Source organism: Aegilops tauschii, chromosome 2 (assembly GCF_002575655.3).
Source record: "Aegilops tauschii subsp. strangulata cultivar AL8/78 chromosome 2, Aet v6.0, whole genome shotgun sequence".
In the NCBI taxonomy this organism is placed as follows: domain Eukaryota; kingdom Viridiplantae; phylum Streptophyta; class Magnoliopsida; order Poales; family Poaceae; genus Aegilops; species Aegilops tauschii.
In genome coordinates, this window is record NC_053036.3 from 406,613,252 (window position 1) to 406,624,616 (window position 11,365).

An 11,365-nucleotide genomic window follows, 5' to 3' on the forward strand; every position below is an offset into this window, starting at 1 on the left:
ATCACATTATAGGAATAGAATGTCATGTCCTCTTGTACTCTACGGGATTATGAGAAGTATTTGATAGCACATAAAAAACAAAGGTATTTTAAAAAAATTGAGTGGATGAAAAGTTTCCATTCCTACAAATCAAACGAGCATCATAAAAAAAACCTAAGGATTCAAATCCTTTAAAAATTCGAAATTCCTTTGTATCAAAGGAGCCTTTTTCAAGGATCCGCTGTATGCTCAGCAACACAAACCCGTTTCGCACACCGCCCACGCTTCCGGACTGAGCCCACATGGCCGGCAGCCTATAAGACCACGGCACCTGGGAAGGGGCCCAAAGGCCAGGAAGCAGCAGAGAGAGAATTCAAATTTCTCGCTGACTCCCATTCCCCAACACCACCACGGACCACCACCACCGCCACTCAATCCGTCGCTCTCCTCCATCTCCTCCTCCTGCCCCCGCCGGCGATCACTGCCGCGCCCTCCTCGGCGGGGGGCCACTCCGGAAGTACGCGATGAAGCTTAAGATCAACAAGGCGTGCGACCTCGCCTCCATCTCCGTCCTCCCTCCCCGGTACAGTTCCCCGGACCAGGCCGGGCGCCCTCCCCTCTCGCCGCCGGCTGCTCCCGTTCGTTTCGCCGCGTGCCTGGTTCGGTTTGTGATCGCGGTGTGTTGTTTTGGTTGTTCAGGAGGACCAGAGGGAGCAGCGGTGGCGGAATGAGCGCGCCTGCTGCTGCTTCCGCGGCGCCGCAGCAGCGGTCCCAGTCGATGTCGCAGAAGTCCTTCTCGCAGGACGGTGGTGGCGGGACGAGCGCGCCTTCTGATGCTTCCGCAGCGCAGCAGCAGCGGTCCCAGTCGATGTCGCAGAAGTCCTTCTCGCAGGGCGGCGGCGGCGCGTCCTTCTCGCAGGGCATAGGCAGCGGAGGCGCGTCCTTCTCCCAGGGCAGAGGCGCGTTCTTCTCCCAGGGCAGCGGCGGCGGGGGCGCCGCGTTCTCTCAGGGCGGTGGAGGCGGAGGCGCGGCGTTCTCTCAGGGCGGAGGTGGCGGAGGCGCGGCGTTCTCTCCGAGCGGAGGTGGCGGAGGCACGGCGTTCTCTCAGGGCGGAGGTGGCGGAGGCGCGGCGTTCTCTCAGGGCGGAGGTGGCGGAGGCGCGGCCTTCTCGCAGGGCGGTGGCAGCGCGTCGCTCTTGCACGCGCAGTCGCAGCTCTCGCAGGCCTCCCTCAACGAGAGCCTCCTCAGCCTCCTCTCGCAGGCTCCCGCGCGCGACCAGGTCTCGTATACATCATCCTCCCTTCTTCTCCAATTGTTGCTACTGTATGGTGATCGATGATCCAGGCCGCGTTTGCTTCTACCGGATGGATCGGTGGGTTCAGTGATTTTGTTCGATCAGTGGGTAACTAGTATAGTAGTTTTGGGATTTTGTTGGTTGCAGTAGCAAGTTTGCAACGAATTGACTGGCGTTGGTTACTGTAATTAGTCGGTTCCACTGAATCCACTGGTGCTTGTTTGATAGGCAGAAGAAATAGTTCAAATCTCTGCAGTTGCCATTTCATTGAGCAAATTCGTGAACATTCGGTTTCACGAGCGTTCTGTACAGCATGACTGAAAGTGTTAGCATTCATGTACTGCTAGACTGTTTGAAATGGTGATTTTGGTCTGTATGTTTTGTCGGAATTGACGCCCTTCTGGGCACAGTCAGTATGCAGTTCCATCACGATTTATTCATATTCGTCAATGCAGAGGGAATTCCCAAATCAACAGTCATTGTATGCTACTAAATGTTGCAGTGAGAACAGCGATGCTTTTTTTCTTCTTATATTTGCTAGTTACAGAAGGTGGATTCCTTAAAAAAAGTTATATACGGTGCATACTGTTTATCTGCTGCCCAGTTGTGATCTTCATTCTCTTTCCATTGGTGACCAGAGATTTGCCATGAAAGAGGACCCGTCGAAGCGGATGTCTTCGTATCCTGCCAGTTCAGCTTCTTCTTGTATGCGCGATGAATCTCAGCTACAACTTGCAAATGTACCAACCAACCCTATCCACCGCTGGAGCCCCTCTCTTCCGGATAGCAGATGTAAACTCAAGCCCTTGCACCTGACAGAATTTACATTTTATTCATCTTTCTTTTGCGGGGAAATTACATTTCACTCATCGGCATAACAACAGTTCACATGCTCGTCAAGCACACTGATTTTGGTGTTCTGAATAGGTCCACAAAAATTTCTCTCATTTACTGGGCATGTAAGGTCAAACGGTGCATGCTTTAAACAGATAGTGCACCTAAGCTGTTCTAAACCTAGACTCTAGGTTCTATTTTTAGCTGTCACATTGTCATGATATACTTGGAAGTATATTTAGACTAAAGTGCCCAATTGATGTTCTTCGACAGGTCAGGTTAATGAGGATGTTGAGCGCAAATTTCAGCATCTGGCAAGTTCAGTACAGAAGATGGGAATGATATTAGACTCTGTGCAAAATGATGTGATGCAGTTAAACAGAGGCATGAAGGAGGCATCACTAGACTGTAAGTCACCCCTTAATGGGTACTAGTACTTTAGATCAACATAAGGGTGATAGAAGTTGCTGCTATTTCTTCATGAGTTTTGCACTCTGATTCTGTTACTTCCCACAAATAGTACATCATCGACTAATGAGAGCATGTATTCGTTTTGTTCAGCTGGTGGCATTCAGAACAAGTTTGTGATCCTAGAGGACTCTCTAAAGCAAATTGTAAGGATGGCTGCTGGTTCAGTCCGTTTTTCCTTCTTCTTTTTGCCGAGGCAACAAAGTTCTGTTTAATTAATCCAAACATGCTGCCACAGCTTAAGGGACAAGATGATCTCAAAGCACTCCTCAAGGGAAGCACGAAAAGTAGTCCTGACCAGCTGAGTATTCTCACCAGCAAAATGGATAAGATATCCTCGATACTTTCAGTCTTGCCAAAGCAAGTTCAAACAGAATTCGAGCAATTCAAGGGTGACATCTTTAGGATTTTTACAAAAGAGATGGAGGTACTACTGCTAAGATCAACCACTAGTTTTGATACAACTCCGTTAGGTTCAGTTGTCTTTGGAAATTATAAGTAATTATCTTATCTGATGATTTACCACTATGTAAAGCTCTCTCCAGTGTCCATATGTGTGAGTTTAGTTTCATACAAACATATAGGCTGGTTCATACCATTTTCTTCTGTATCTTTCTTTTTCCAGGAACCATCATTTCCGTCGTCTATTCATGATATCTAACACTAAAAATTCTCATTGTGCTCTAGGGCTTATTTTTCAGCATTTTACTCTGAAGTTAAAATATTGCTTGTGAGGAACATGCACAATCTTGTACATCATGTGGAATGTTCAACCGTCGTCACTACACATACTAAAGCAAAGCAACTAATGTGGCTCTTCCTGATCTTTGCCTCTTTGGACAGGGGATCGTTAGAGCTGTCAGATCTCTCGATAGTAGGCTGCCCGGTGCGATGCAAATGCTGGCAGTATGCGTACTTCTTACTCAACTGTTTGAATTAACAAGCCTTTCAGTATTTTTGTCCTCATATTTTATTTTTCTTTTCTTTGCTGAAGGACCAGAGCTGCACCACCAATGCAAAACCCCTGATGAACCAGACAGCAGTAGAAAATGGAAGCCCCCTGATGAACCAAGGACCGGTAGCAGACAGAAGGCCGCAGAAGAAACCAACGGCAATAGCAAATGGAAGGCCCAAGAGGAAGAACCAAACGGCAGCAGCAAATGGAAGGCCCCAGAGGAAGAACCAACCAGCAGGAGCAAATGGGAGGCCCCAGAGGAAGAAACCAACAGAAACAGCAGCAAATGCAAAGCCCCAGAGGTACCTCACACGAGTGGCAAATGGAAGGCCCCAAGTGAAACAAACAGAAGCAGCAGATGGAAGGTCGCAGACGAACCAGAAACCCGAGGCAAATGGGAAAGCCCTGATACCAGTAACAAAAGCGTAATCTTCTTCTAACCTCAGCTTCTTACTACAGATTTAGGTTGTTAGATAACTACTATGCATTGCTGCTGTGGTGTGGAGCATCAGATGTGAAAAATTGCCTTGATGAAATCGAAACGCAGAGATTCACCTCTCTCGGTGACCTTCCCTGCCCTTTTCTCTTACTGCTCTGAACCTAATATTTCTATTGCGAAGCTTGCTTCCCAGGGGTGGAACCTGGCCTTCCGCCGTTCTCTGTCGCCTGTAGAGTTTGAAGATTGGCAACGTCTTACTGCCCTCTTCCCTACGCTCTCGACGGTCAGGGACTCGGTGCTCTGGCCGCTTTCTGCCTCTGGGCGGTTTTCTGTTAAGTCGCTCTATTCTAAGCTAGTTGGTGGCACACCTACCAGTCGTTTTTCCCAAGTTTGGAAGGCCCGTATTCCCCCTAAGATAAAAATTTTCTTGTGGCAAGCCTTTCGAGGCCGGCTGCCCTCGGCTGATCAGATTCGTAAGAGAAACGGGCCGGGCTCCCAGTTTTGTGCTCTTTGTGGTGAGGTGGAAGACTCGGATCATATCTTTTTTCACTGTCACCTGGCTAAGCTTATTTGGAGTTGTGTGCGGGACTGGCTTCATGTGTCTTGGGCCCCTGCCTCCTTTGCCGAGTTGCGCAGCCTGGCATCCAACCTTTCCGGTGTTTCTAGACGGATCTTTTGGGTGGGCTTGGGGGCTTTATGCTAGTCTCTGTGGACTACTAGGAACAAATTTACTATCGAGCACGTGTTTCCGGCTAAACCGGCTGACTGCTTATTTAAATCGTGTGCTTTCCTGCAGCAGTGGAAATCATTGACTAAGGCCGACGACCAAGAGGCGCTATCTATGCTGATCGACAAAATCCGGACCACGGCGTCTCAGTTATGCAGACAAGAGCACGATGCTTGAGGGATTCTTTTGGGCCTGAGTCTTTAGCTTAGTTGGTTCCTTCTATTCCGGCCTGCGTGCCGTGTACTGGCGTGGGAGCCATGTACCATGACTTTATCCTCGTTGTCTTGCCCAGCGTTGGGGCTTGGGTGTGTTTGATACGTTTCGGTGATGCTGTTGCTACCTGCCTTATGGCTTTATTTATAAAGTCGGGCGTATGCCTTTCCTCTAAAAAAGAAATCGAAACGCAAACTGAACCTATAAATCTTGAAATCCTCAAGAGGAAAGCTACAAGATATTCTTATGCCTCTCCAGAAGGGGTATTAACCTACTACCACTCTTATGTGCAGGAGGATCTTGTGATAAGATGCTTCTCTTTTTTTCTTTCATTACAAAGCTAGTTAGTTCTGGCCTTTCAAATCTTGAAATGTCCAATATTCCAATGCCTGTACAGTAGAGCGTTATCTCTGTTTTGACAGCAAGATTAATTATCTTCCCTGATCCTTGTTTGATTTGAGATTCTACTGGCTAATTAGGCTTGTTTATCTGTCGGTGCCAGCGTTCCTGCTGCACCTGTGGTTTATCAGCGAAAGGCGGTTGATCTGGAGCCAAAGCTGGAACACAGGATGGTACAGAAATTGGCTGGCCCAAGCTACAGCAGGCCAGCGCCACCTAAAGAGCAAGAGTTGGCCATTCAGAAGGTCAATACAGAGGCGCCAATCAACAAGGTAACTCATTTTCTAGCTCGTCTGAACAAGTGTAAATGTTAGCAGAGATGAGATCACCTAAGGCAATGTTGCTAGCTAGCTAATGGCTGAAGGCCCAACAACACTGAATTATATTAACTGAGTCATTTGTCCTGAAAGAAGAACGTCACTGATGAATTGAATCACTTGTCCTGAAAGAAGAACATGGCTGAATTTACTTGAGCACACTTTGGTGCCGCTGCTTCATAAATTCTCTGTGGTTTGTGCTTGTTAATTAAGCAAGTGAAACGAACAGTAGGTTAAACCAGTGTGAAGCTGTTCTTGGAAGGTTGGTTACTGATGATCATGCTTGGTTGGTTGCGGATGTGGGAAAAAGATGCAGGCCATGCTGGGCATTCTCATGGACTCGGATGACGACGACGACACTGAGGGGGGCGACAGCGACTGGAGCGCCTCCTGCGTGATCCTGAAGTTGGAAGCAGGTAGAGGAAGCCTCGGAACTGAACTGAATTTCCTTTCTCCCTCTGCGTGCTGGTGCCTCTCATGCATGCATGCTGATCCTGTGTGTGCGTGTATGGTGCAGGGCGTGAGGGTGATGAGGTGGTGCCGGAGGAGGCGACGAGCGAGGGGGAGGGGGAGGCCCTGGAGATCCTGCGGCGGGCGAGGAAGCGGCGGCGGAGGGAGGCCAACGCCAACGCCATCGTGCTCGTCCAAGACCAATGCTGAACAGAAGCTCGTATAGCAACCCAACGGTAACGCGTGGTTCCTACGGTGGGTCAACAGACAGTGTTTTAACAGAGGTGTGGTTAACGGGGCATACAGGACAGGTTACAGAGGCCGGGAGAGGTAAAAATTCACACACTATCTCACCGTGTGGTGATGCGATGTACAGACAGAGACAAGTACCTTTTCTTCTTTTTCCCTTTGCACAGACGAAATGGAGGCTCGTACTGCTAAGCAAGTTTAAGATTTTTCGGAAAAGGAGTTGAACTCTAGAGATGTTCTCACTGAAAACTTGATCGAGAACGAAGCTTTGTTATTGGATCAAAATACTCACGTCTCTTAAATCATGATCAGAGTCAAGGCTAGCTTGTAGTTATCTCATTATGCGATAGCAATGGAGAAGCATAACGCGTGCACATTGCTTCACTTTTGTTGATCTACGCAAGTTATGCGTACTTCACATATATCGTAGTTGGGGGCTTAGTTCTCCCTGTTCTTTCGTTGTTTGTGGTACAATCAGTGTGAGGAAACTCAAATATCATGCACGTTTGGTTGGTCAGAGTTACAATCTCCATGTATAGCTACAGAATGTCAGTGTGTTGGCACTTCGAATTCTAACAAACAATATGTTAAGTTTCTAGGATGAACATATGCATGAATATGCCTAGTACTCTACTTGGTTGCTGCTACTATTTGTTTTCCACTATCGAAGCGATAACGGAACAAGCGGCTGAAGGCCCAACTCCTAAAACCATGTCTGGAACGTACTGTTAGCAGATCTTCGAGACATGCAGAAAACAAACATACTAGAGCAAAAGAAGATTACAAGACCCCAGAGGGGTCTGGCAACTTGCACAATCTGAAGTTATCATGCATCAATCCTGCAGAACCAACATCAGGACCTTCGTTGTGTCATCAGTCATCTTTAGTCTTCTTCCATCCGGTCTTCACTCTGCGCCTCCAGCGTCAGCTGAACCCTTGATGCTCCCCCACATTTAGTCGCTAGTATTGGATTTTATTTATTTCATTTCTTCTGTTGGGTAATTTCCCGGGGATTAGAGCTAGGAATCAAGTAACTGAAAGTTGCGCGCATGCAAATATTACAATAAGACCTTTTTTTTAACAAGATTTAAGTGTTTCTGTAAAGTACAGTAGCTTTCTTGTAAATACATTATCTGATTTGCTGAGTTGCCTACTTTAGGGACAAGTACACGAATGGCACCACTAATTCTGTTAGAGGGGAGAAAACACCTGGCGGCCACCACCGGCCTTCCCCTCGACTTCCCGCGCATCCCCCTCCCTCCGCCGCCGCCGGCAACGTCGCCGGGCAAAGCCCCTGTGGCGCGGCGGCGGCGGACCTCTGCGTCTGGGGATCTGAGGCGGCGGGAGCCAGATCTTGGTCCTCCTGCGGGCAGCGGCGGCCGGGGCGCGGCGGTGGGCTTGTTGCAGTCGGCGGGGATGGCGGGAGGCGGCGGCGTGCTAGGCGGGCTCGATCTACACCTCACCGTATTCAACAGGAGACTGCACGCCACTGTCAGACGTCTGAAGTCTGGAGTACTGACGATGGTCCATCCTCGGAACCTGACAAAGGCGGGCTGCTGCCGTTGCGCTTCAACCTGCTGCCTCTCATCGCAGCGGTGATGATTCGTGGAGGTTCTCCGGTTCTGCCACGCATGACGAGGATTATGGCGGTGGCGATCTCCTCCTCGGCCGGAGGTGGCCAGCCGGTTTGTGGTTGGTTTGGCGGATCTCGCGATCTGTCATCTAGTCCCCGGTTGCGGTCTTCGTGCTCTTTTCGTATCGCGGCAATTTCCTGCATGATCAGTCCTCCATGATCTGGTTATCTGACGTGTTCCGGAACGGCCGGTCGGCCGCCAGAGAATTTGCTCAGGATATCTGGTCGTGCATGTCCATATAAGCCTACCAGGTTTTGATGGGTGGTGCGAAGCTCTGTTGACGGATGACACGTTGGGACATGTCGGCTTCTTGATTTTCATGGTGGAGACATCAGTGGAGGTCATGGTGGCCAAGATTGGAGGGTAGTTACACAGACATAGTCTTGGAGGCGATGGAGTCAGCCAGGTGTTAGATGACTCTCAGGAGCAGCAGTGATAAGTGGGAGGCGGCAACATTGGGGGATTTCATCTTAGGTGGTACTCCTCGGGTGTCGAGTCGTGGCTTTCAGGGGTGAAAACCTAAGGTCTGACCTTCATTGGTTGTGCCTGGCGATTGCCTTGCTGAAGAAATTGTTTTGAGAGCGCGGACTTTCTTCAGGGTGAAAACCAAAAACTTGGATCGGGCAACGACGGCGCGTATGCACTATTCTCTTCTTGGAGGTGTTGTTTTTGGAGATCTTTTATGTTTTCCGGGTGTTGTATTTGGTGGTGGTATGAGTGCTCCTGTTGAGAGGAGTTGATCCCTATGGCGGGACCTTTATTTTTTTCCTTTCTTTTTATTTTCTACTTTAGCTGTGTGCATTCTGGATGTCTCGGCGACATCTTGTATTTTTTGAAACTCCTCGGCGACATCTTGTAGATGCATAGGCCAGGTGTAATTGATATCTTCATGATATTAATATATTTCTCTTTTAAAGAAAAATATGTTAGAGGAAAGTGTCGGGTCTTAATTTTGAATTAAATGGTTAAATGTTAGTACTAGTACATGTTTAGGACTAACAGAAGCATGTTTACACGTTAGCATTATCTAACATGGGTTCAAAGCTATTTTCCATGGAAGACACTCCTTCCGTGGTAAGAACCCGTAGACTTCATGTTTACACTGATCCCAGGTCACAACTTTGTACAGGTTTACACTGATTCTTCATAATCTCTCGATCATAATTCAGGTTGTCTGATCATGGTAAGCTACTTGCTTAGCTTCAACTTAACATACCTTTTCTTGAACTACCCATTTGTAAGTTGCTCTGCATTTCAGGAAGTTCTGCATCTCTTATGGTGATAGCGAACTTGCATCAATATGTCATGGGTTCACTCTGTCAGGTGTCTATCTGATTTTTTTTTATTTTTTCTGAGAACTCTCGCCCAACCTTATTACTGCATCAAGATGTTCATAGGTACTAGGTTTGGGTCATACGGATTCCCCAGCCATATATATAAGGCTTGTATCTAAGTTACATACAAACTTACGAGGTTGTGAGCTTCAAAATTAAAGGGCAGATCCTATTTGCCGCCCGCGCGCGGCAAACAGCAGTCGCTACGCTCGCAGCGCCCGCGGGTGGGCCAGCCCAGTTCGCTACAGCGAGTGCTGCTCGTTCGCTTCTTCGTTTTTTCGTTCGTTTCTTCTTTCGCTTTTTTGTTTTGTTTTATCTTTTCGGTTTTATCTTTTTGATTCTTTCCTGTTTTTTCTTTCTGTTTTTTTCATTCTATTTATTTTCCTTTTTATTCCATTATTAATACATGTAAAAAAACATTTCATCGTGTATTTTTTATCAATATATTAATACGATGAACAATCTGCGTTTTTTGTTGATTTTTTACTTTCTTCTTTTTTGTGTGTATTGTACAAGAGTTTTTCGTGTATTTTAAAAATGTTCGTCATATATTTAAGAAAATGTTCCCCGTATATTAGGAAATGTTCATTGTATACTTAAAAAATATTCAGTGTATATTACAAAAATGTTCAATGTGTATTTTAGAACTGTTCAGCATATATCACAAAAATGTTCATTTGGATTTGAAAATTATTCAGTGTATATCACGAAAATGTTCAATGTGTATTTAAGGAATGTTCATCGTATATTACAAAAATGTTCAATGCATATTAAAAGACTAGACCATTGGGCTGGGCGAAAATCTCAGTGCTGAGAGGCAGAACTGAGTTAGGGGTGGGCTTGTTCGTTTCTCCAGCTGATATATGGGCTGGGCCAAAATCTCAGGGTGGGGCGTGACCAGCATCTCAGACTAATGCATTGCATGTTGTGCGTGCTACACACCCTGCTGAATCCACACTGTCTAGTTGCAAATTCTTGTTATGTCCAAAAATTCAGTGAAACAAACATCGTGCTATTTACGTGGAAAACCCTCCGTACTTGGTTTCGTAAATTTACATGTACATGGGCCTACTTGTTGCTTCAGTTTCTATTTTAAGCTCGGTGCACTGTTATTTAGACGAAATGTTTCTGAACAGTGTATCATGTTTGAACGTCCTGAGTATATGCTTGTGTATGCTGCTCTTTTTTGAAATTTACAAGAAAAAAGGACTGCAAAGATTAAAGATCACTAGGTCGATGAGGGTATCTTGATTTTGCAGTTTACCTAGGTAAGTTGTGTTACTTTTGGCTGAAGTTGCCATTCGCTGCATGCCTATTCCAAAGGTAAATCTATCATTAATTGAGCCCAATCATGTTTGCAGTTCGTGTCAAACCATCCCAAGCATGTAAAGACAGTACCCACATTCCTTTTTTGTTGTTGCTTCGGTTACTCGCTAATGAAATCTGCTTAATAAAGGCTAAAATCGCCTTGGACCACTGTAGCACACATCATCTGGTCTTTTTCCTTAACTATCTTTGCCTTTTGCTTTTACTTGTGTGGGGATCTATAATCCTGTATCTCTTCTTTCTTTTGGAGAAGCAGTTGAGATGTTGGACTCAGACTAATGCATTGCATGTTGTGCGTGCTTAAAACCAAGGGTCCAAAAGTACTTTCGCCGGTTATCTTATCTGATTGCTACTTGCTTACCATGGACCACGATGCACATCACTTGATGGCTTAAATGCAGTGCAGATACACACACCCATCCACGGCAGAACGAGTAAGAAAGAAGGATGATCAAAATGATGGATGTTCTGCCTCAAGGCAAAATTTCGTGTTGTGACCCTTTTCTGAAAGTTAATCGAGATGTGACCCTAGTTTGTAAAAATTTCGGGATCTCACCCTTTTGCTACCGCTAGGGTCTATAGCGGTAGGATGTAACAGCCTACTGCTAGGGACCTTGGCGGTAGGAAACACCCCAACCGCCAAACAGGCTGGCGATAGCTTGTAGTACAACCCTACCGCCAAGGTGCCCGGCGGTAAGTGCAAGCATGCACTGTGTTCTATACTTAGAAATTTTTTGCGGTAAGGCT

The 11,365-nt window shown here is 46.7% G+C and overlaps 1 protein-coding gene across 3 annotated transcripts; it reads left to right on the forward strand.

Annotated features, from left to right (window-relative positions):
- The first annotated feature begins 345 nt into the window (after positions 1-345).
- LOC109747548 (protein PAIR1) lies at positions 346-8,880 on the forward strand. Of its 3 annotated transcripts, XM_020306589.3 has the most exons (11): positions 346-562; positions 679-1,258; positions 1,912-2,065; positions 2,381-2,515; positions 2,669-2,721; positions 2,814-3,002; positions 3,419-3,481; positions 3,570-3,955; positions 5,412-5,580; positions 5,936-6,041; positions 6,143-8,880. In XM_020306589.3, exons 1-11 carry the CDS (start codon positions 504-506, stop codon positions 6,283-6,285), a joined length of 2,037 nt encoding a protein of 678 aa, XP_020162178.1. In that variant the 5' UTR covers positions 346-503; the 3' UTR covers positions 6,286-8,880. The 3 variants fall into 3 exon arrangements, with proteins under 3 accessions (XP_020162178.1, XP_040255122.1, XP_040255123.1); XM_040399188.3 differs by lacking the exons at positions 5,412-5,580; positions 5,936-6,041; positions 6,143-8,880 and adding an exon at positions 4,766-5,092; XM_040399189.3 differs by lacking the exons at positions 5,412-5,580; positions 5,936-6,041; positions 6,143-8,880 and adding an exon at positions 4,769-5,092.
- Positions 8,881-11,365: the final 2,485 nt, after the last annotated feature.